General features: G+C 39.6%; 1 protein-coding gene across 1 annotated transcript in view; it reads right to left on the bottom strand.

Moving 5' to 3' along the window:
* USP7 (ubiquitin specific peptidase 7) overlaps positions 1-26,097 on the bottom strand; it is a 69,068-nt gene that overhangs the window by 21,775 nt on the left and 21,196 nt on the right. The window contains exons 2-8 of the mRNA XM_058035316.1: positions 16,770-16,874; positions 10,977-11,175; positions 9,468-9,606; positions 8,674-8,762; positions 7,836-7,944; positions 2,619-2,749; positions 204-258 (exon numbers count right to left, since the gene is read on the bottom strand). Of these exons, the coding sequence (XP_057891299.1) occupies positions 204-258; positions 2,619-2,749; positions 7,836-7,944; positions 8,674-8,762; positions 9,468-9,606; positions 10,977-11,175; positions 16,770-16,874 (827 nt within the window). The remainder of the gene's footprint in view (positions 1-203; positions 259-2,618; positions 2,750-7,835; positions 7,945-8,673; positions 8,763-9,467; positions 9,607-10,976; positions 11,176-16,769; positions 16,875-26,097) is intronic.

Genomic DNA, 26,097 nt, shown 5'->3' with positions numbered 1-26,097 from the left:
CTACTCTTTAAAAATTCCTCACCCACAAAAGGCCACAAGCAATCCCATTCTTAAAGAGAAACCAAGGCAAAAACTCTTGCCTTGAGTTAAATTAATCGGAACCACTATTACTCTGATAGTTCCTATACTATATATATTTACACACACAGAATATCAAGAGAAATTTATACATCACAGACCAGCAAGAAATAGTATAAACATACCACTCGACATAATTCCTGGACATCATGTTGCATGAAGCTGTCTAAAGTTTCCCACCTTTGTAAGGCAAATAAATAAAAAATTACTAATTAAGGAAAAAACACCTGAAAAGACATTTTTTGATTTCTTTGCAGATCAACACTGTAATACACAGCAAGCTGTACAGACTGAGATTTAGGACTGGCTGATGCACAGGCTCTCCAGCTGTGTAGGAAGAAGGGGCAGGGAACTTGAGGGAGATTTTGGCAGCTGTTCTGAGCCCACCCCACTTCTCCTGTGTGAGACTGGGGCAAGGACAGCAAAGGCTCTGAGTGAGGAGGCCACAGCCAGGCTGTTGCCTTTCCAGCCTCAGTTCATGCCAAAAAACTCTTAAATAAAGGCTTGGGGGCAATTCAATGCCATCAGTTTCCACAGCAGGTTTCCAGCTGCTTCTCTTCTGAGGGCCCTTCAGGTGCAGTCAAGTGGTGTTCAGGGATTATTTCAGCACAGGAAAGGAAGCAAATGGATTTATAGGAAAGACTGGCTCCTTTGTGCTCATCTAAACAGTTAATCTTGGGCATGCAGTAACTGCAAGGAGGCATTCAGCTTTCTGAGCTGTCCATGTGCAAACAGGGTGTGAAAGCAGGGGTGAGGGCAGCAGGATCTAAATGCCTCACGGCCAGCATGGCACACTGCAGTGAGGGTATTCAGCACTCCTGCCTTCAATAAAACAAGAAGCACAAAGTGTTTCTAGGTTCAGCATTAAATACACATGTGAGAATGTAATTTCAACTCAAGAAAGCTTTTTAAGTTCTAAGTCTCTGACAACTTTTTTTGCAGCAGTCACCACTCCCAGCTGTATAAAGTGAACTGTGCTGACTGTAGGCTCCAGGTTCAGTGTGATGCTCCACCCTGGCCCTGGAAGCAGCAGCAGGGTGATCAGGAGCAGTGCTGACTTTATCCTCCCTCCCACTCTCTTCTCACTGACTCACCCCCACTGTCACATGGCAGCAAACTAATCTCCCAAGTGTGCCAACAACTGTGTGGGGTCCACATTAAACAAGCTGAATCAAGTGGCCGGTCAGATAATCAAGAATAGAAAATAATGCCCTGACTCTCTAGACTTCAAACACTAGCCAGCTCATAGGACAAACCAAAGAAAAAGGTCATACACTAAAATTAGGATAAAGAAGGGCTCCTTCAGACATGGCATCATTTCTACTTAAAGAAGTCAAACCTAGAAATTCACAACACTCAGTAAAAAGTAATACCCTAATAATACCTGAGCACCCAGGGCTCACAAGGCCAAAATCCCCTCTTTGATTCAATGATGATGGAAGAGGGAAACCTGAATCTCCAAACACATTCTAAAATTCTTTTCCAAGAACAAAAGCAGGCACGAACACATTTTTAAAACCCTGCTGTTGGATACAAAATTAAGCACCTACAACACTCTTGGGAAAGGCCTCTTCGAGCTACTGACTATGACACAGTTGGGATCTTAACTGGAGATGAAATATTTACTCTATCACCAAGTAACAGGACAGTAGGAGCACTGATACACCAAATATACAATTTGCTAGTAGGAAGAGGGTATGGCCAGATAGACAACACTGAGGCTACTGATTTCCTTTTAAGATTCCCCTAAAGGGGAAGAGTCAAGGTTGCCAAGACACAAGGTTGTAAAGAGGTTGTTTTAGGAAAGAGCACAACTACAGGTTGAAGCAGCAGATGCAAGATGAACAACTGTATGAAAAAGATGATACAATGTGTACTTTGAAATAAGATATGTTCCTAATGTGTTTTGAAATAAAACAGGGCTTGTCAGTATTACTACAAGACTAGCCTATAAATACAGTGAGACAAAGTAACACAAAATGAAGTATTTCAGAATGGATTTTAATTAAATCCTACTCCGCACTTACAAGACATGCAAAGAGAAGACTTGTAAAGGTTATAATAATGTAAATCTTTCTGTCCTAACTTGTGTCTTCAGTATGTTGTAGGAACATGTTACAGCAGCCATCAATGTTCAATGGACATGCAAATAACTGTTATTGCACTAATTCTAAAACAGATTCCATTTTAAAAGACATTAACAATACATGAACTGCAATGTTTCAATGACTATTTTCTTTAAATTTTACTTAAGTCAAACGCATCACACAACGTTCAGGTAAATGATAACCCTGCTTTTAACAGCTCTGTTTCTGTACCATTCCCCTTCCCAAAAAATCTGACTTTGGATCAACTGTCTTTAATACTGGCTACAAATAAAATCCTATGCAAGTAGACTACAGAAAGTTAACAATTAACACCATGTTACATTAACACTTCTCTGCACCTCTCTAAAAGTAACCTTATTAAAATATTATCTTTTTAAAGAAAAGCTTTATGAAGCCCAAGTTCAATAAACAGTCGAGGTTTCTGAAACTTACCCAAATGATTTTGTTAGCTTTTTAGTTCCAACTGGTTTGTCACTATGTTGCAGCTCATAAAACACTCTTTGCAATGCTAAAGGAACACTTTTGGATGAATCATCTCCTTCTGTGGGCATCATGTACACAGCCTGAAAAAGCATTTAGTTCAATTAGTATCAGAAAAGTTTATTGCTCATCCTGTTTAATGCATTCTTTCCTCTTCAGTGACTTCCTTCATAGAACTCAATTTAATCAACACTTCAAAAAAGTCTGAAAAAAATCTTGTACTGTAGTGCAAAAACATTAATTGTCTGGAACAACTCTTCCTAGAGCACAGTGGTTAGAAAAATGTGAACAACAGATTCCATTCACAGTTATTTTAGATAAGTAGCTCCCTTATTCCAGCCTAGAACAGCAAATGCACTAAAGCATTTAACACCTTCAAATACCTTCTCATGCCCAGTATGTCTCTGCAATCATCACAGTAGGACCAGATATAGTAGTCAATACCACAGACTTGAAAATAACTGGTTTTATGAAAAAGCAACCACGTGAAACCATAAAGGGCAACAAGTGAACAAAACCAGAAATGGTCCACATGGAGAAAGATGTCAGAGGAAGCTCTGAGAGTTCCTGATTCATTCATTCATTCCTACTTAACGTCATCACTGTAAAGCAAATAAACAGCTTAACAATTCAATTCACTGATTATACTGACCTGGGAAGGATTGGGAACAAAGAAATTACACAAATAAACCAAACAGGGATTAGCAGAGTTCAACAGTCACCGAGATGAGATTTACTTTTTAAAAAGTGTACAGCAATACATCTAGGGGAAAGGAAGAGCAAACAAAAGGGAGATGTTCATTTGAGAAGTGTAAATATAAAAAGGAACAGACAGCCCTGGAAGGAGATTAGGCAACAAATGAAACTAAAAAAGCCTCCAATATTAAGCAGCATATGAGAAAATAACCTGTTAAAACCAGAGAATTTCTGCCTGTGAAACACCAGGGAATGATCCATTTCTGAGAGTGAAGCGCTGAAGTGGACCAGGGTGCATTTAAGATTTTTTATTTAATTTTCAGAAGTTACCAGTCAATAGAGATGATCTAAAACAGAATCATGAACACAAGTAACTTCCAAATTTTATTCCTCCTCAGTTGCAAGTCACACTTTAGTAGTACTTACACATATTAAGAGGAAGCCTTAATAAAAATTTGAAATTTATCAACTTCCTTGCTCCACTTTGAGATTTGCTCAAACTTCTTTTATAAATTTTATAAATTGAAGAAAATTGCATCTTCAGTTTTATCACTGGCAACAGGTTTTAACTGTTGAAACTCAATAAACCTTCAACTTTTGTAATGTGTTAAGCACTGCTTCGAGAGTTTCTAGTGATGCAGTCTGGAAGAGAACTCTGTAGGTTCTGGTATCTGTCTCTGCCTACAGGTGCCAAGTTCAGACTGGGGTCCAGTTGCTCAGGATCAGACCCAGTTAAATTCTGAGCATCCCCAGGAATGGAGATCTCACCACCTCTCCATACATCCCAATGTACAGCTGGACTACCCTGATGATAATTTCCTTCCTAAAATCAGAACATTCAATCTCAGAACAATTCAAATAAAGCTAATAAAGTAAATAATTTCCAATTGATTTATTTTTATCATCCAAATGCAGAATCCCAGTTAACCAGGTTGATCTGGGAAAACCTCAAATATCACTAGATAGAGTTATACCTTCAATTTCACAAGCAAAAGTTATTTTTTGCTTTAAAATATCAACACCGGAACAAGTCAGCACCTTGAAGAGTCAACTTTAAACCTCTTCCTGTACCTGGTTTATGAGCCTTTTTAAGGGTAGGTGTCACTTGCTAATGGTAGGAACAAAACTAGTTGAATGATCAAGCCTCAGATCTTCCAAAACTCTATCATCAGTCTCTATTAACCTTTTTGAACATCTTATAAATGCTTTTTAAAAATCAAATATATAGATACTTGCTATGTTAAACAAATAGAAACAAAGTGTGAAAATCAAGTCATGAAAAAATGCAAATATAGTCAGTGTTGATACATTCAAAAAATAAATACTAATATGCTAACCTACAGCAGGCTAAAAATCAATCTTGTGATTGACTCTTCCTTCAAAAATGCATAAACTGGAGTTCAGAATACCTTGATAATTAATCAAAATCAAATCCTTTGCTTTAGTTCCCAATTTTTAAAATGTTTTTCTCATATACCATCTGGACAATTAATTCCCTTCCTATATCTCTCAAGTAAAACTCAAACAGTAATTTACAACTTACTTATAATTACTACATTCCAGTTGTCATTGAATAAAAACACCAGTTTTACTTCTATGGAAATTCTACATGTGTTATGACAAAGCAGACATTTAACGCAGCCTTTCTTGGCTCTTCATTCTGTTTCTGTATTTAGGTAATATTGGAGCTCATTTCTCTAAGTTTAAGTGTTTCTCCACACTAGCATTTTTTAAATATTATCCTCTTCAAAGCTTTTTTTGCCTTATCCTTCCAGATTCTGAAAGCTTGACCTCATGATAAAGGAGTGAGGCATTCTGATCCATGTAAAATAGCAGGGTGTCTCATTTAACACCTGAGAAGTTCCCTCAGGAAATGAACATTAAAGAGGGATAGGAACATGTACAGGCATATTGAGAGATATGAGAAAAATTTTAGATATTTATATAATAATAGAATGCTACAGGTAACTTTGAACACATTGCTTAAAATCAGGAATTACTGAAAGAAGGGAAATAAATACTGTGCATGGAATTTCAAGGTTAGGTAAAATATATTGGATAACTTGAAAAGAGCCAGATCAGGGTGAAATGGACCAACACTTATTATTTTAATGTATTTATACAGACATTCTGTAACGTTCTTATGAGTTGTAGGGACTTTTACAAGGGAACCAGCAGAAAGTTCCAAAATGCACTGAATGCAGCCACAGGCACCAAAGGGACACCTCAGGTATCAGAGCCCAGGGTGACACCTGGACCCTCTGGGAAGCCACCCCTGCCCCTACTGGAATAAGCACACATTTATCACTCCCAAACAACAAATAGCAATGTGCTCTAATGTCAAAGCTCCTTTCTTTGTTCCCTGCCACTGAAGCCACCTCTTGTTGCTTAAGAGGGAGGTCTCATTTCCAACCAGAGCCTCCCATGTGCCATGGGGAAGCAGAGCAGAGAAGAAAGGAGCTCTCCATCATCCTCACCCACGCTTCCCCAGGGCCTGACTTGCCACAGGGATGTGCCTGCCTTTGCTATTGTTCATTGCTTCCCCAGCTCTGCTCCTGACAGCAGCTCCTCTGTGAACAAAGCTCAAGTAACAGCAACAGAAATCATTGTTTCTTCCAAGGAAGGAGGATTCACTGAAATTATGGAAATGGTGAAAAGCAAACCAAGGGTACTGCAGGTTTTGTTTTATTTTACCTTGGTTTAAGAAGAACAAGTTTGAACAAAGTGAAAACAAAATTGTAAAAAATACTTTTTTCAGACAAGGAAGCAATTGATTCTTCCTTATCTGTACCAATGGAGATAAGTGCTAAAGCTGTCTAAAACTGCCACTGTTTTTTTTTTTCGTCTGTTCTGTTTGAGGGGGTCTGAAAATCTGAGGAATGAGCAAGGAATTGAATATTCCAGCTGATGTCCAGGAACACTTCCATAAAAGAAGCTGCAGCTACCAACTCTATAAATTAGGTTTTCTCACATGGTCACTACCCAGATATTAAGAGATGCTGAAAGTTGCTTTTATTTTGGGGCTGGGGAAGAAGTGCAGGAAATGCCTGGTAAGATCAGTTCAGTTGAAACCAATATGTATTATAAAAAGAATTCCTTCTTCACTCTTTCATGGTACATACTGATTTAGTGGGTACAAGACAGTCTTGAAACTACTCAACTGCATTAGATGGAGCTATTACAAAAACACTTTTTTTTCCTCTCAAGAGCAAAGTGAGTTATCCAAAAGAGTAAAATGCACAAACATTGAGTGCTGAGCAAAAAGAACAGGCACTATAATGAGTGATAAACTGAATGAGTAAATTATACCTCCTGCAAAAAAGGAACAGGTGCATCATGTAAAACAAGTCAAGTATTTATCTGATGTCCATGGCATTAGGAAGATCTCAGTTACATTCTATTGGAGTTTGAAGTGTTATTTTTCTTTTGCAGTGCTTCAGAGTAAACAGCATTACAAAGAGAAAGAAGAAATGCCAACTGGGGCACCTACCATAGGGATATAAAAAGTAAGATGGTGGGAAATTACAAACAGTGGAAAGCAGGTACATCAAAAAGGGAAAAGAAAGCTTAACTGAACTGCAACTAGTCTACATAAGAGAAAGTCCAAGTTAGAGCAGTTCATTTTCACTAAGAGACAGACAGTAAGTGCAGAAATGCACAGATGGATGAATTAGGATCAATAGGAAGCTCCAGTACACTGAATAGTGCCACGTTGTTTTTATCTCCAAGTACATTCCCTCTTCTAAATAGCCACCTCCAATATCCAGTCACCACTTCTGTTTTTAATCCCAGTAAGGGTCCTGCACAATTTTAAAGTTATACATTATCTAGTGTATTTTATCCTGGCTTTAGATGAGGTATTTATTAAAAAGGTATTTAAAGAAGTTCTTTGCAGCAAAGAAATAACACCTACAGTAAACAAAAAAATATTACTAAAGTAAATATAAAATTATGTTGTTTGAACTACTGAAAATGTAATGTTTTGCATCACTACAGAATGGCAACCATAATAACAAAAAAATTCTGCTGCATATTAGCAATTTCAAGATGGAGCAAATGTGCATCTTTGTGCATTGTTTATGGGCTGAGACGTCATAATTCCCTATTTTAAGTATTTCAGAAAAGAGAAATTGTTTCATCTTTTATCTTCAAGGTTAAACTGCTTTCCCTGCCCCCAGCAATTCCTAGCAATATTACCATATAATACAGAATACAGAAACACCCCCTAAGCTCAGGTGCTCTTCTTCAGGTGCTCTGCCTGCTTCCACAGAAGACAAAAGCTTGTGTTCCACAAACTACAAAAGGAAGCTTCCTGTACTCTGCCTGCAGTAAGACATGCATCACCATGTAAGTCACAACTCTCTGAAAGGATAAAGGAGGCAAAAGGATCACACAGGTCTGTTTTGAAGCATTCAGAAATGCTAATTAAAACAGCCAATGTTATAATCTCATGTTCTTTCATGTACTGCTTACCTTTCGTAGCTGATTTGTGAAAAATAAAGTCTGTAACAAACTGTTCATGTAACAAGTTGCTCCCTGGTTCTTTAAGCCAACATATCCTGTGTGCTTCTTTGAATCCCACCTAGAAAATAGTTTGTGGTTAAAAACAAGGAAGTTCTGTATTCCAACAATAAAGAGTGTTTGTTCTAAGGTAGCTGCTGGTAGGTATCAGCTACTCTCCACTGCTACTGAAGGTTCAAACTCCACTCCACTGCTGCCTGCCAGTAACAACAGGCTTTGCAGTTAGATGCTTAGTGATTTTACTACCTTTTTTTTTTTTAATATGTTCTATATGGCAGAAAAATGATGTCCTGTGAGGGTGTCCTGGAGCTCAGAGCTGTACTTTTAAGGGCAAGTCTGCACCTCTGTACAACCCCATTGTTTATAAGTGCCATAAAGGAGAACAACTGACATGAAGCAGTTTTACAACAACTGTAAACCAAGGCAGGTTACACAGCACTTGGCTGCACCTGAAACCCCATCAGTTCCCACACCACAAATGCTCAGGCCACAACTGCAGAGGTGTTCAATCACAAACCAACTCACACAGAAGCTGAGCTCCACAGCATTTCACTGAGTAATGCAAACAGAAATTTAAGCTATACAAAATCTCTGTGACTATGAAAAAATTGCCATGTGAGAATTCATCAACTAGTTGTGACAAAGTGAGAATGTCTGATGATGTCTGATGGGAGCTACAAATGACAATATCACAGAATACTTGAATGATCACAAGCAACATAAAAATATTAGAATTATATAGAATATAAGAATTTGTAACACTGCTTTGTTTTTAATCAAAGACACTTACGCTACTCCATGTGGAGCATCTGCTTGAACATAGACTTCAAAAGTAACTTTGTCCTCTTCTATAAAGCCTTTTTCAGGATCAGTAACTTCCTGTAAAACACCAATGACACAGGAACATGAAAAGTGGAACATGCAACATGGCTGCAGTAAAGCATCCTGTTAGACACCACTTTCTAATTTCCAAGCCTGAGTTATCAGTAGTAATAAACTGAAGAAGAAAAACTGAAGAACACCAAAGCAGTTGTTTTACAGTTTACTAGATTTTAATTCTTTTTTTAGTGTCTCAATGCAGAAAACTTGTTCCTGCCTTTTAAGATTTTGTAGTAGTATTTTGGTTGTCAATGATGTAAGAGTTGGTAATCAAATGTTCTGCTTCTTCTGGACAATATTCCAAAACCTTTGCAAATGCTTAAAAAGCTCTCACAATTCAAGAGAAACCTCAGTAGTACAATCAGGGCATTAAACATACATGTACATATACAGAAAGAACACAAGGAAATGCAAGCAAATTAATGCTGCTTCAGAATGTCAGTGACTATCACCTAGTGATAACAAAACACAATCAGCCAGGCATAAAACAGTAATGAGGGAATATTTAAATTACAACATAAGTAAAAGCACTCTTAAAAAATCAAGTTAACAGAGTAAGAAACTGAAAATAAATCTACAGCAATGATAGAAAAAAACCAACAGCTTGGGGAAAAATCCCTTTGCTATCAGCATGTCAGTATGCAGGAGGACAGGTACAAAACTGCTCCTACCTAGCAATAGATTAATAGATGTCCAATTACTTACACTCCAGGCCATGAAGTTAGAAAAGCCCCAGTCATTCTCCTTGTGAAAGAACAAGTGACTAATACGACGACTGAATGATTTTTCATCATCCTTGTAGTTTATTATCTTGAGAACTGCTTGTGCATGACAGGACCATGACCTATAAATACAGAAGAAACACTTGAAACTCTTTCAAAACCAAGCTTTTTATAGCAAGTTACATAACTTTTTTTTGTTAGAAATTTTTGGTTCATTACTTTCACACATCTGATTTTTTTTCCTTATTAGATGTTAATTGTTATTGAGGGCATGAACCTCTGGGGCTTTCTGAAGCCACATTATGAAGCTGGAATGGAGATTTTCTTATGGCAACAGTGTTGACAAGAAAGTGTGTCAGTGGTTTGCAGGTTGTTTAAGAAGCTGAGGGCTCCCCCAGGTGAGTTAGGTCTGATCTGCCTCACTGCACAGGGATGGGCAGCTCCAAGTGCTCTTGGTGTCTACAGACAGGGAGGTCTCAGCCTTTGGGAAGCAAAGGATGAGGAGCTTCTACCCTCCCTCCCACGAGATAAACTCCCCAACACTAATTGTCCCAGCAGCACTTCTTCATGACCACTGTGTTCAAAACCACCACTTGTGCAAGGCAATCAGTGTGGACACAGCTCAGACCAGGTCCTGTCACTGCCTCATGCACTGGCACTGCTTGCTCAGCTCCACCAGCTGCACCTTGGTTGGTAGTTCTGAAGATCACCCTTTTCTGTAAATGCTTGGATGTGAATCACATGGCCTGTGACTTGTTAATACACTTGTAACTTTTTCTTTACATTCTGCCCTGAACACTCACCTCTAAATTCTAAAAATGATGAAGAAGTGGAATTTATTATTCTGAGTAAACAACAAGCTTTGTGAGGTTCAGTGCCAGAATGGAGTTACCCTATTGGAAATGACACCTGACAGGTCTGCACTCTCCCTGGATAAGCTACAGGAATGCTCCAGAAATTTGTAGTTATATTTTTAAATTTTTCTGTTATTTCCAAAAGTGGTCAAAGTTAGTCAATGTTGATCAGCATGTAGGACCCCAAGAACACACACATGTTCAGACCTTTCTGGATGAGTGATGGACTCCACTTAAGGAGAGCACTCATGCCCTGCTCTGCCTGCACTGGTAGCAGTTACCTGCTCACACGCTTCACAGGGCAGCATTTATAGCTTGGCATGGATAGAGAAACTCCATTTTCATTTGAAATAAACTCAGAACTCTTTCCATGCCAAGAAAACTGTCAGTCAAGGGCTTCTCCTTCAGCAAGCATAGATCTAAATTCTACCACAAACTTCTAGTCACACAAGCTGACTTTAGCTCACCCTGAAGAGGGGATTATTCTTATGCTTTGAGATTCAGAAAGGTGGGGGGTAAAGGGCACTCAAACCCTTGCAATTCTTTCCTCTGACAGAAAGCAAGGGTTTGTTTGTATCTCTTGCAATAGATTAACCAGTATCAAGGGAGGAGCTGTACAATAATTAAAAGGCTCTTACGTGGAATCAGACTCAGCATTGCACTGAAGGAAGAATCCTACACTCTTCTGGTGAGGTCTGTCGGGGTAGAGCCGAGGCATCACCATGATCTTCCACGGCAAATTGCGAACGAAGCACGGCGGGCTGAGCACTGACTCACTCAACCTGTTGAAGCGTTCCACTGTAAACTGAAACGTGGCTTCTGATCGCCAGCTGGTATCTGTAACACACACACAGCATGGCTTCAAACACCTCACCTTCCTCACTCCAAAATGACCAACATCATGGAACATGAGCATGTTTCACATAGTGGAATATTGGCAGCAACAAAAAAATCCCCATCCCACAGGACTTAATTAATGACATCTCAATTTTTTCATTTTGAAAAACACTGCAACTCCATTCAGGCAAAGACACATTCCTTTTGTACACTATTTCCTCCAATGCTTCTTTGGATTTGTTACCACTCTAGCTTCTTTTAAAGCAGCAGGTGCAGCAAGACAGAGACATCAAATGCTCTACAACTAAATCACAGCCCACTCTAACTCTTCTTGTTGTGTAGCATCTCCACAGCCCAGTTTAAGTCACTTCTCTGTGTGAACCCATATGCACAATGGAGTTTCACAATCTGTTCAAATGCCCATGTTGATATCATGTCACCATTTAGTTGCTTTTGGCTTGCAATGGTAGATTTAAAACAGATGAATGCCAGAGGATGGTTGTTGGAGTTCTGTAAAATCGTATCAGTTTGCTGAAAATCAGCTCAAGAGTAGGGTCCTGTTTTCTTTGTGCTATGCAAAGACTTTGGAGATTTTTAGTGGTCTAGCACTAAGTTAAATGAGACTATTTTTTTTTCGAAGAGCTTATTTTGACACACACAAATAAAGTAATTTTGCCTTCTTCCCACATACCCAGTTCTTCACCTACCACAATCTGTTCTGCTTCTGTAGTACACAGCTATAACAGGGTGCTGGAGACTGTGACAGATTCAGCAAGGCACAAGGCCAGGCTCTCTTTACTGTGACACGCCTCATATTGCACTCAGAGAAAAAACCTGCAACTTATCCCAACAACTTGACAGGCCAGGGATGCACAAGACACTGCCAGGGATGCACAAGACACTGCCATGGTTCCAGTCTGACACTGGTGTAACAGGGAATCCTGGCTCTAAGGAGGTTGTATGAGCACACCCATGGTCACCCTGCTGCTCTCACTGCACCCATGGGGGGTGCACAACCAAAGATGTGTCACACATGCAGTGGCACTGAAATCAAACAGCACTGAGGGACAACACCACCGAGGTAGAAGTCAGAGTGTGAGCTGTGACAAGGCACAGAGTACAGCAAATGTGTCCCTGCCATACAGGGACAGCAGAGATTTACTCAGCTTGGCACAGCACCAGACACAGCACTGAATCATTTTTCCAAAACACAGGTGAGTCCTGATTGCTACCTTAATTTAAAAATGGAACACTCTTGATTACAACATGCAACAGGGTAAAGATTATACATTTCATACAGAAAATTACCAAGTTTTAGCCACAACTGCTAGGGAGCTAGGACAGATTTCATTCTTCTCCCTTGTGAAGCAGTTTTCGAGCAGTTGTCCTGCTCCTGAACTGCAACACAGAATATTTTTTGTGTATGGTCTGACAGCCCCAAGCACTCCAATTATCTCTTGGAGGTACTACAGCCCAAATCTGCTTCCTGTCCCCTCCACTCCTGCAAAGACCTTGGTGTTGCCCTGCGCTGTCAGCTTCCTCAGTAACATGAGAGTTCAAAGGATTACTTTCTCCTTTTTCCCTGTCTGGAAGTGCAGCTAACTACAGTCTGTCACCTACTTATAAAATGCTCTCTTCCCAGTTTCACTACTCACTGCCCGTTGACAGAGTGAAGAGCTGATCCTCTACACCCAAGAACCCGACAGGCTGCAGACAGAGGAGCTCTAACTTGATCTGCAGCCAGCATGAAACAAATCTGTAACACACTGATTTTAAAATCAGTCTTGTATCACACGTGTATCTCAAACCAACTTGAGGCCACCTCCCTACTCACAATCATGGTATCAGTGCTTCTGGGCTCAGCCTGAGCTTCCAAAAAACGAGCCAAGTTTGCTTTCTGCCTCCTTTGATGCAGCTTTCAAAGCACTTCAGCACAAGGATGCAGCAGTGCTGCTACAGTGTCAGCTAAAAAATGCAGCCCACGCAGCATCTGCAGATGCTTCAGAGGAAGTTTGCCTGTATTTCTTGGTTTCTTTTCAGAAAAGCCGGTGCATGAGAGCTCACCAGGGAATGGGAACTCTTCTCTGTAAAATATTTGAACAAGCAGTAGTAACTGCTCCATAAAAATGCAGTCTTGTAACACAGGTCAACCCTAAAATAGAAGTTTCTTTAAAAATAACAACATTCCTTTCCTGTCAGTAAGCCTATTTTTTCTTAGGAACTATAATGGATTAAAGGATGAATTTTATTAGAAAAAGAAGTTTACATAGCAAACATGAAAATTACACCAATAGATAAAGCCTTTTTTGCCATCATGAACATGTCCTCCAGATGCCAGTTAAAGACTGCAACTGGCAGGAGGATAATTTAGTAGTGACTGGCAAGTGAGACTTTTATAAATCCCAGAACTACAAACTGAACACAAAGTCAAAAGGATTGATCCAGCTGACAATACTTGGACAAATTACATGCAATGGACTGTCTTTGCTACATGGGAAACATTTTTTCATTGATGTGATGAATGTCACATTCAGCATCTTCACAGAGGAAAGATCCTTCAAATCAGAGATCCAAACACTGAACAGGATCCATTTTAAGGCTGAAACACATATTTAAATGTTGATACTTTGGGGAAAAGCAGATTTCTTTATTCTCTTAGTAAATGTTGCTACCTTGAAAGTGCACTGGAGTTATTAAAATATTCTGAACCTGAATTATTAATGGAGATACTGGCTGAATATTCTATGAATATTTTAATAATGATCCAAATACAGCATGCAATACCAGCATATGGCTAAGACTGATGCTTCTGAAAGCCTTCTTGCCTCTGCAATTCTTCACAGAAATGAGACTTCAGGAGGTAATGGCAAAGCTCTGAGTTTATGTTCAGCTAGGGACCTTCTGTTTGAACTTTAACTTCTAAGAGAATTTACTCTATGTGTTGCTTTGAATACTCATGCACTTGCAAACAAGTTTTGATCAGAGCCTTGTTTTTAATATTTTTTACTTTATTTGCAGAGGCTGCTAGTCCAGCTTTTAAAGTCTGGTTCATTTAAGTCCTTCTCCTTACAAAGCACAGCACAGTCCTTCAGTTGTTTTTTTTTTAATTGCTAAGACTTCCCACAGAGCAGCAACAGGTACTGGTCACAGCCTTGAGAGAACACAGCCTTATCTGAAAGTCCTGCTGCAGGTGCACTGCTGCTCCCATTCCCTGTGCCTCACAATGCCTGCAGCCTGTTGCCTAGCAAAGGGGATGAGAGCTGCACTTTTTTTTCCCCCAATCTTATCAGTCATTTCTTTATGTGCTAAGCTGGAAGAACAAAACCAGCTCAAAAGTTTCTTGAACTCAGAAAATCACCAGAAAGCCGATTTTTATGATCCAGCTGGAAGCATCAACCTTTCATCTTACTGTTCACCTCTCTCACAGGAACCATTAAACTCATTAATTTCACTGAAGAGGTATCTAAATTCTCCTCATCCATTCTGTATCAGCTCAGATTGATGCCCCTTGAAAGGAAAACTGCATATTTATCAGAGAAGCCCATATCTCCCATTTTCCCTGTCTTTGTAATCTCTGAGCTGTCCATTACCCATGCACATCATACTGCAAACCAGGTTAGCAAGAGCACAAACAGCAAGAGAACAATTGCACTGATGTGTAAATAATGCAACAGCAAGCAATTAATCTGATTTACAAGACTTGGAAAAGAGGCACCATCCACTTACATGATGTAAGTCTTCAGGAATGTTTTTGCAACTCTAACATTTTGCAATAACACTTTTCTCTATCTGTGTCAATGCACAGCTGTAGCAGCACCAACATGTAGCCAGACACTCCTTATTCAAATATAATGAGGAACTATTAAGAGTATTGCTTAATAATGACACTTGAAGCCTGAAGGGTGTCCCACTGCAGAGTGGGCCCAAGCTCCTGACCATGCTGAAGTCCATAAAGGCATGAGAAGCTCCCACAAACGTTCTGTCAAATGCCTTCAGATACTTTTTCTCCCTAGTGCAGCACCTTTAATACCCAGTTCTGAGAGTCAAAGAGTTGGGAATTGATACAAACAGGTTCACAGCAATTATCTGGCTAATGGGTCAATGTTATTCTGAATGAAGAGGTGAATATCTGATTGCTCGCCCTCAGCTATTTCTGCAGTTTAAGTCCCTATTTTGGCTAATTTGTGCAAGTATATACAGACCAACTAGTGGATTTTTCTAATTCACCAATGTGTTATGCACTGGTTGTATCAACAGCAAACATTACCAGGCTTTCTACATATAAACATCCCTACCAAGAACAGAGCTCAAACAGATCTGTTCTAGCCAGTTGGTGTCAACCCATGTAGCCTTCCCTTGTCACCCTCTAAATACCAGGGCCTGACAGACATTTAACATCTTTTATAACAGCTTTTGATAAGAACAGACTCTGAGCAATAAATCAAAACCCTCTGAATGAGATTAGGTAACCCCACAAATAAAATTCACAGGCTAAGCAGTTTACATTTTTCTTTAATTGCAAGACTCTGGTCATAGAAAACTTTATCTCTGCCAATGATACAGAGGTGATTCAAGCATGAGATGCTTTTGTTCTGAATTTAAATCCTATTCTCTTCATGGAACATTACTATTTTCTATAGTATTCTATATTCTTGAACACATTAAAATAAGCACTGTTTTGACCTTTAACCTCAAAGTCTGATTTTTCTGAAAAAAAATCACTCAATATTTTTGCACAAATTGAACTAAATGTTTTAGCCTAGTCCTAAATGTACTCTCACAAGACAGCACAAAATATTGAACAAACCCCACTCATATGATGTTTCCCTTCTCCCAACTCAATTTTATTTCATTCTTCAAAATGAGCAGTCCCTGCCCATATCCCTTCCTAAGAAAAGAAATATCACTGCACATTTTCCTTACTAAACATAACAGATTTAGAAACTTGTTACCTTTCTTTGAATATACCCAGTTATAATTATTTGATCCTCTGCAACAAACTGTACATCCTTATTTTCATTTAATGGACCAAGAAAAAGACTTCAAAAACACGTCCCTTTTATTAACAGGACATTAATATATAATTTTTCTTTTGCTTTTGCAAGTAAAATTAGGTGTCAGAACTGAAAACAAAAGATGTTCATCAACAGAATAGTTACCACTGACTTACCACACAAAGACAAAACCAGATCACAGCTGCCACCTGACAAGAGAGCAGGACAGATAAGGATTCTAAACACCCTGAAGGAATTGCATAACTGATAAAATTACTATTCAGCAAAGCCCAGCTGCAGCACCTTTAAAGGGCTGCATCACAAAACATAACAATGGACAGTAGCACTTTCAGCAATTTTTAAGTGAGTACCTAGAAAGGGTACAAGAAAAAAATCCCAATCCTTCAGAAGTCTAATCTTATTGTACAGCTATGTCAAAAGGATGCCTAGACAGAAAACCAGCAGCCATGACTACAGAGGGATTCATTTTTTTAATGAGCTGCAGATCACAGGACACAGGTAAGAGATGAACTACTTTCTCTCAAAATCACAAAACTAAAGAAGCCAAACAAACCATGTGTTCATCAAATATTTACTTACCATCTTCCATGTCTTCCTCAGTGTTGTTATGTCCGTCAGCCATTGCTACATTCCCATTAATGACAGGATTTTGAGTAATTCTTGGAGGATCATCTGTATCTCCAGCTAAGACAGAAAAAAAGTATGTAAAAATTAAACACATAATTAATAATTAGAAGTTAACTTTTTTGTCTCAGGTAGTGTTTATGAGACAGATGAATAGCATACACTTGCACAGAACAGTATTTATTTAAGTTATTGCTCAAAAGTTGTACTGGTATGTGTCTTTAAAAAATCCCCATATAGGTGAATATTTATGGATGAAGAAAAAAGTCCACATTAATGTGGAATACAGACACAAAGAACATAAACCAACTTTTAAGTTTCCAGATTGCCTTGCAATCAGTATCTCATAATCAAGTCTCATTAAATAAGAACTTTTTATTTACTTTCTCTTGCATTCTTAGAATGCAAAAAATTTTTACATGAGTTCAAGTTTCTAACAGCAGACTTTCTAAACTGACAAGTTACTTTAAGACTTCTTCATTGTTACTGTTCTTGTAAGAAAAAAACTGAACCTCTAATCAGATATAATGGTAAGATTTAAATCTTACTTGGAGAAAATTGGAAAGGAAATAATTTAGGATTAAGGAACATTTTAGACATAACATTTTCCAGTTTCTAGCCGTCACTGCCATTAAGTTTTGCTCCAGTGACCATTACATATGTAAATGCCACTAAACCAAGAGATGTGAGACAACTTGATGAACTGGAACCACACTATTTCCAAGTTGCATTGTCGTGATTGAACAAGCACCTTCCTGATTCCTCCAACAACTGAACAACATCTCCCTCCACTGCTTCCACACCAAAAGCCAGTGGACAGTTTCAGCATGACTCCAGAAAAGTGGGTATGTTCTTGGATAAACTAAACTGGCTTGTATCATCAAACTGTAAAACCTATAAGCCCTTGCAACCATCTCAAGGACAAGCACTACTTAAAAGACACTCTAATTTAAAAGCTCTGATGAGTTTCTCATAGCTGTACAAGTCATGCTATTAACTTATATATTCCACTACCCCTCAAAAACCTCAAGGTCACTGATTTGTGTAACCAGGAGCAGTTTTATACCCAAAAGCTCCACACGATATCAGTCAGCAACACGAATTACTGACCATGTGCACTGCTGGGGATGCAGGGAACCAGTGCCAGAGGATGGAAACCATTCCCAAGGGACACGGCACGATCCCAGCCCCAGCACAGCAGCCCGGCCGTGCCCTTGCCTGTCAGCACCCTGGACAGAGCCGGCCCCACCAGCGGCCCTGCCGAGCTCCGGGCGGCTCCGGCTGCTCACGGGCACGCAGGGATGGGATGGGAAGGGATGGGATGGATGCCCACGGGCTGGGGTGCCCGGCTGTTTGCAAGAACTGCCAGCTAGCCCGGACACTGCCTTCTACCAGACAGCGGCTGAGAGTCTCCTGGGCAAAAGAGACAAACAAGTGTTGTACACAAGCACACCAGGAATCGCTGTGTGATCGTCTCCAAGTCTTTGAAAAGCCAGCGAGCTCCCAGCAAAGGCAGGATAAGGCACGGGAGAAGTGCAGCAGGAGCTCCGGAGCGCTCCCTCTCCTCAGAGCACACCCCGCTTCTGCAGCCTCATTCCAATTCACAGCACACACGGAGATACTTTCACACCCAGCACTTCTATAGTGATTGTTTACTCTCGCAGTAAATCCGCACAAGTAGTAACCTCTGCCCTCAGCACGACAGAAACAGCTCAGGTTAGAGACTTACTCCTGGATTAGGGCTACACTGGATCACAACTTAATGCTCACCCACGGCTTCGGGACACTATTAGGGTGCAGCAGATCTCACTGAGGTACCAGCAAAAGGTGAGCTGTGAAACACACACTGCAGCACTAACACATGCACTTTCCTAAATTCTCAGCTTTAGAACAAAAGCAAAATCAAGCATGATTTGAAGTTTTGACTGTAAGAAAAAGGTGTGCAGAAGATTGGCTCAGGTGTGGCAGAGCCTCAGAGGCCCCCTCAGCAGCAATTGGCACTGGCAACGCTGCAGCAGAACAGCAAGGTAAAGATTTACTACAACAAAATTATGGCGCGACACGTTTGAACTCCTGCAACTTAAGAGCAGGAAAAATGACAAAAATCAAGAGTGAGAAGGAAAGATCTCCAATTTCATTTCAACATCCTGCCTTCCCCCCTGCTTTTTGAACCTTTTAACAGCACGTGCTAGTCTAAACAGAAAGCCATCCTCTGGGTCACTGCATTCTAGAAGCATACAGCATGTTCTCAAAATGCAACAATTGTTTACACTAAATTAATACTAACTTTTTTAAAAATTATTTTTCTTCCTAAAGTTATCATCAGGGCAACTTAGTATCTGGAAACAAACTGAAGAAAACCCCTTAGGAATAGTTCTGTTCTTCACTAAAAGCATATCCAATATTATCTTTAAACAGGGAATTTAAATATTGACATCATGTTTCACGGGGAAGAACTGATCTTAATTAAGAAAATAAAAAGCTTTATATGACATACTGCTCTACATTCTCTGAAAGTATGAGGAGTTAGAGATCACAGCAACAGCAATCAACTTAAACAGAGACAGCTTCTGAGATACTGTTTAGTGATAAGACAAATGAGCCATGATGAATGCCCCTGCTGCTTCTTCTGACATAGATGGACACAAAGTTTGTGATACAGCTTTCAGACATGGAAACCAGATAACACCAATCAATGTTTCTGGCTACTGTGAACAAAGGAAATATTTTAACTACTAATAAAAGTCAACTAATCCTTTACACAAACAAAACACAGCCCCTCTTCAACAGATGTACTAGCAAGCAGTATAACAAAATACATTTTCTAGTAGAGCATTGAAAACCTGTAATTTGTGTTTTTCTCTCCTGTCTTTAAGAGCTCATAGGAAAGAAGTGTAAAATCATACTAAGGTTTAATTAAGAAACATGTTTTCCTTTGCCTCAAGCAGAGGCAATGCCAAAGACTTATTCAAATTATACATTACAGGATTAAGAAAAAGAAAAAATACCTGTCCACACTGGCCAGGAAAACCTTCCTACCAAACATACTACTTAATACACTGCTGTCTTTAATGCAGCTTAAACCAGTGTGTCAACATCACTCCACTCAGGTCATCTGTCCATTCCCACACCAGAATACCCAGTTTTAATGATAGCCCTGAATAAATTTGAGATGCAGTCCACAAATCAACCAGAAGTTAACATAAACCACATCAATTAAGGAAGTATCACAACAAAGTGACTTTAGGAATAGGAAATGTTTTTAACTCTTTAAATATATTACTGCAGTATTCAATGAATACAGCTTTCAATAGCAAAATTGTAGACACTAAAAACTGGTTTGTAAGCATTTATTTTTCACCTCCTGAAAATGCAACACATAAACCTCTGTAGATATACTTTTGTTACAAAAAGGAATGCACGGCAACATGATAAATAGTGTTGACAATTTCTTCTGAAACATTTACCATCACATATCTTTTTCTCTCTGCCCGTGGCACTGTGTTACAAATGAAAAATACACCTTGAAGAGTTTACAGGGATCTCTGAGTTTGGAGGCTAAGACAACTTCCAAGAAGAGACATTTCAGATATTGATGAGTTTGTACACAAAAAAGAGCTTTCACTTAGTTACTGAAATACCATGAATACTGAAATAAGTCTAAATACTGAGATGTTTAATAAGTTCTAAACACTGGAACAAAACTGGAGCGTGACACCACAGTCTGGGAAGCTGATAAGAAATGTCAGTCATCTTACACAAACAAATTATTGGATTATATATAAGTGACTCTGCAGGTGCACACTTCTCATCCCCCATTGAGTAAGTCTGTCACTGAAGTGCTGAGATGAAAGCCTGAAAGCAAAATGGTTGTGGCAATTGCTGCAGGGGAAAGAGGGAGAGAGAAGGGAAAAACTGAACTATAAACTTGCCCTATAATGACAGACCCTACAGGAAGTATATATATGAAAAAAAAAATCTGCTTGCTATGGACTATGAGATCAGTATTATCATATTCAAGTACTCACAGTATTAAGCAATCAGAATTAAAAGAGCATTACTGATTTTTAAAAAAACTCTTGTATTCAAAAAAAAAAAAGCTTTTCTGGCGGATTCAGCTTAATAATATGGACTCAAGTGTCACAGCAAGACACATTGCTCTGTTGTTCTACTGTTCACAACAATTCAAATCTACAAGGAAGGAATCTCAGTTTGCCATGTTTTTTTCCTACTGACGAGAAAGGGGAAAAAAATTTTGTCGAGTTCATGTGGCTTCTGGCATAACTTAAATGCAGCTCTAGGAGAGGAGCAGAGCAGAGTGCTCTGTCCCCAAGCTGCAGGACACATTGCTCAGCACAAACACGTGTTTGCAGTCACGTGTGGCCAAAAGCTACAGAATGACTGCACAAGCACAGCGATTCCACTACAGCAGGAACTGCCTCTGTTGAACCACGATCACAGCGAGCTGTAACTTCACTAAGCTCTCAGTCATGACTCACAGCACTGCCATAGTCAAAGTCTGAAAGCTTATCCATAATGTTTGTCATTAGCTTTGGGAGCTGGCAGCCACAGAGGAGAAACTGAAGCAGTCTCGGCAGCAGGTTATGAAACATTTGTTTCCTTTTGAGGTTACGGAGACCACAGCGGAGGAGTGATGGTGATACTAAACCCTTGGTTACAGTTATCACACACATCCGCCTCACGCTGGAAATCGCCGGGACCCGGGGCTTTTACAGCCCCTGCACAGCTCTCCAGGCAGCAGCGCCACTGCAACCCCAAAACGAGCAGGGAGCTGCACCAAGGGCAGCATCAGCAGCCTGAAGGGAGTCAGTCATTCACTGCTGCCAGCAGCTTGGAGAATACCATGAACTTTCACATCCTGGGTCTTGCTTTTAGTGGGGGAAAGCAGAAAACAACACAACTTTCTCCTCTTCTGCTGGACTAAATGGACATTCCAGAAACAAAGCTTTCATTAAAGTTTTAAAAGGGCATTTTTCTGTTTAAATACAACACTATATGCAGATATGATAAGGGGGGGTGCGTGAATTCCAGTGGATGAATGAACCTGCAGTAAACACCGGGAAAAGAACTTACTGAGCAAAAATATCAAGTGGCAGGAGATAAGAATAAAGTCAAAGAATGCAAATGAGCAAAACCCATGCTGTAGCTGTCAACCTACATCAAGATCAAGGACATCCACTGCATGCTCCACACACAGCCCAGGTCTAGCTTTGCATCTCAGTGTCAGGACCCAAAGCTGTCACACCCCCTCAGGGCAGCCCAGCAGAGCCATGGCCCTCTGCACTCACTAGAGAACATCTATTGAGGAACAAACCATAATATCTTCAAAAATTTTAACAATTATTACTTTAAAATGTAGCAGTATTTTAAATAAATCAATATCTAAAGGTTTGTTTCAGTTCTTAGTTTAAAATACCAGCCTGACATGGATGATAGCACACAAATTAAAAAAAAATTTAGAAATCATAATGAATAAACATTCTGTGATTTCAAGTGCTATAATAAATATCACCTCTTCAATCACCAAATTGATCCTTGCTATTGTAGCTATTGGGCAGCATATCAAAATACATCATTGAGAAATTTCTAAAGCAAGCAGTAAATGCCACACTTTCCAAAGCAGTTACCAAACTGTAGTGGTGCAAAAAGGACACTCAAGAGATTCAGAAAGCAAGAAAATTGCTTCTTCAAAGCAAACAAGAAAGTTTTAAAAATATGAAAAAGATGATGAACAAATACCTGCCTTGAGTACCTCACTACCTTCTCCTGGCTGCCTTGAGCTGGCAGCAACAATGCCAACAGGTGACTTCAGCACTCTGGACACAGCCTGCCCAGGCCATGCTGTAAGGGCTGCAGCACTCCTGTGGAATTGGTCTCCATGTGGCTGGAACAGCTCACAGGAAAACTTCTGGGCTCCAGCAGTTTGCTTCTCCCAGAGTCTGGAAACCACTGCTCTAAAAGCCAGATGAATAGAGTGGCTCCCAGAAGGGCAGGGTTTAAAAAGAACAATCAAAAACCAAACAAACAAAAAACCAAATAGCCAGGCCAAAAAATAAAACCAAAACAACCACACATACCAAAATAAGCCAAACAAGCTCCCAACTCCATGATCTGAATGGAATTCATTTACAGCAGTCAATCTTTGAACTACTAGAAATGTTCTGTGCAAAAATTTCTCCTCACTTGCTCTGAAAGAACTCAGCTTTTCCAAAGTAAGAGAAACTATTTGGCCTCTAATCCCTACCTGCAGTTAGAATACAAACACCACTTATTGCACAAAGGGACTCAAGAGAAAAGGAATTAAATGAAAAGCATTCCACAGTTTCATCTTTATAAGACAGTCCTAGGTTGCTATAATGAAAAATCTGAAGAGGAATCGAGCAAATTCTGTACTGTGGCTGCCTTTCAAAAGGCATCCAAAAATAAAGCAATTTACCTGAAACATTTCAAATGTATCAAACAGTAACAGAGACTGAGATTAGTCTGGCCAGAAGAATGGGAGGAGGGAAAAAGAAAGTACAGAAACCCCCATGATCCTACGGATCAAGATGTAGATAACTGCTGTCATGGGTGTTTCCATTACTTGTAAATATTATTTATCATTTGTCTTAATTAAAAGTTAATTCTCCCATTAGCAAAGCTGTGGAAAATTTGCTTTGGTTTCATTTATTATTTTTCTTTTTTAATGGCTCTTTACTTGATCCAGTCAAAAGGTGTAGCTAGGAATGTATGTACCTTAACAAGAAAGTTATGAAGGACAATGACCAAGTCTTAAGGGGAAAAAGCTTCTAGAGAAGTATCAGGAGGCAGAGCCAAGCTTACAGACTAAGGGAAAGAGGTATTAGGGGCATAGGAAGCAAGAGGACTTCCAGGTAGAGAAATAAGGTTTAAAGATCTTCAATCCTTTCAAAATTTGCTCTATTACATTTAGAAAGAAAGGAGAAAAGACATTTATTTACTAAAGAGCAAGCAGTCAACATTATACCTTAAAAAAAAAAAACAAACCAAAACAAAAATGAAGCAGTATTATACGGAAGTCTCTTGCTCTCTAATTGTCATCTGAAACAAGTAATTATTGCATTATTGACTGGGAATTGCAAGTCTCCCACAGAAGATGATGTTACACAAGACAGCAAATGAAGAACTGGGATGGGACAGCTTCCTGGAAGCAGACTCATCTCTGCCATGCCCACAGAATATGTAGCAATGACTAGACAGACAGTAACAACACTGCAGCCACCATTTATTATTACACTGATCAATCATTGTGCTGCTGCTGCCTTGCATTCCCAGCACTGGGTCTGCCTGGCCAAAGAGGACATTCTGACAAAGCACAGGATGGTCAGACTGGTTTCTAACTGTCCCAATGTATCTAATGGATGGGAACAAAACTGTATTAATAGAGTACATGATTATTCTATTCTTAGATAAAACAAAGCAGTTACATTCTAAGAAGCCCCTGAACACCATGCATGAACAATACCAGTCTGTAAGGTAAATAGTATCAGAAGCTTCATCCCACTGATACAGTTATCTTCATGGGAAAATAAATGGGAGGTACAATGTAACTTTGTGGACAGAAAAATAGCTGAGAACAAATAGCCTATGAGAATGTGCTCTATAACTAAGCAGTTTGCTGCAGCAACCTATTTATCTGCTGATCTTCAAAGACAGGAGCAGTCTGATGGCACTTTACAAAACAAAACTCTTAAAATCCTTAAAATTGTGATTAACTTGCTACTGACACATTAAAAGCATTTAAGGTATTATCAATACAACTCCTCAGTGGACTTTAGGCTGCCATTGAAGAAGTCACCCCAAAAATTTACTGATACCAAGAGTGACTAAATTACCTGCTTTCAGCAGTTTAACCCTTTGCTTTATGAATAATTCAGTGTCAGATGAAAGACTGCATGAACTGGAGTTCAGTTTGGACACTAACAACACACCCATAATTATCCAACAAAATTACAACTTGATGCTCTTGGTGAAGAGTGTGCATAGGCACCCTTCACATTTCAAGGGATCTTTCAAAAGCTTTTTAAGCTCCAGGTGCTTAATAACTGGGGTAGACAGCAGCACTGGCACGAGCTTTTCTTCAGTACAGTGAAATTATTTAACAGAAGATACCAACCTGCCTGTCTCATTATCCTGGCTTTATGCACTGTACAGTGTCACAACCTCTTGGCAATCATCAGGGCAAGAGAAGGCCTGCTGAAAAATCTTTCACAGTTCCTTTTCTTAGTCTGAAGAGCTTTTTTAGCTTAGGCTGTGCTTCTAGAAAACTATCAGATCAGGAAGAAAGGCAGGAAGACTGCTTCTGGTTACCCTGTAATACTCAAAAACCAGTAACTAGAACAGTTGACAAGATAAATTATTTTCCCCCATGATCAGGAAAGGCCGAAACATCAGAAGTGTCATGAGCTATTATGGCAGCAGCTCCTGGACTTGCACTACCTTCTCCTGGCTGTATCTAGAGCAGCAAGGCTACAGCAGCAGCTTCCCAACTCGTCAGGTCTTGTCTCTGCACATTCCAGAGATGGCAGTGTGATTACATCTCTGCTGCTGCTCGGGCACTCGGTCCCAACCTACAGAACACACCCTGAACAATGTGTTTTTCCAGGATCACACCCCTGCTCGTGTTTTACTGCTCTGCTAAGTTATAGCCTTCACTGCAACAACAGAGGCTGCCAGCTGTGGCATCACTAGAGAGGCTGCAAATCCACTCACAGAAAAAATGAAGTTCTGAAAGAGGGAAGAAAAGGATGCAGTCCAAGGGCCACAGAGTATTTACATTTGTGTGGCACTATACCCAGCATGCTACAGTGCTGTGGACATGTTCTTGGTGTGGTAAAGACAGATAATTAAAATGCAATTAAAATGGGTATATTTGAATAATAATATAAGCATGTTATGTAATTAGTGATTGTGCTCCCATTAGCACCTCCCTTGTGAAGTCCAGAAAAGCACACATCACCACCTGGACCAGCACAATTTTTATTACTCAGATATATAAACTTCTGTATCATTTTGGATGAGTGCAACCCACAGTCTCAGAGAGTCTTGGGGTACATCTATTTAATTAAATACAATAACTGAACACTCACCATATGCTTAAGCAGCAAAAAGGCTTTGCACGTTTACCAGTAGCACAAAACATTGCCTTACATGGGTATGATCACACACACCACTTGCCCAAACCAGCTCTGAAGGTACACTGCTTCTGCGCAGTAACTTTGCTACAGACTCAAAATATTATTCA

Source organism: Melospiza georgiana, chromosome 16 (genome assembly GCF_028018845.1).
Source record: "Melospiza georgiana isolate bMelGeo1 chromosome 16, bMelGeo1.pri, whole genome shotgun sequence".
Classification (NCBI taxonomy): Eukaryota; Metazoa; Chordata; class Aves; order Passeriformes; family Passerellidae; genus Melospiza; species Melospiza georgiana.
The sequence above is the reverse complement of the archived record's forward strand: the minus strand, read 5'-3'. Positions and strand labels throughout refer to the sequence as shown.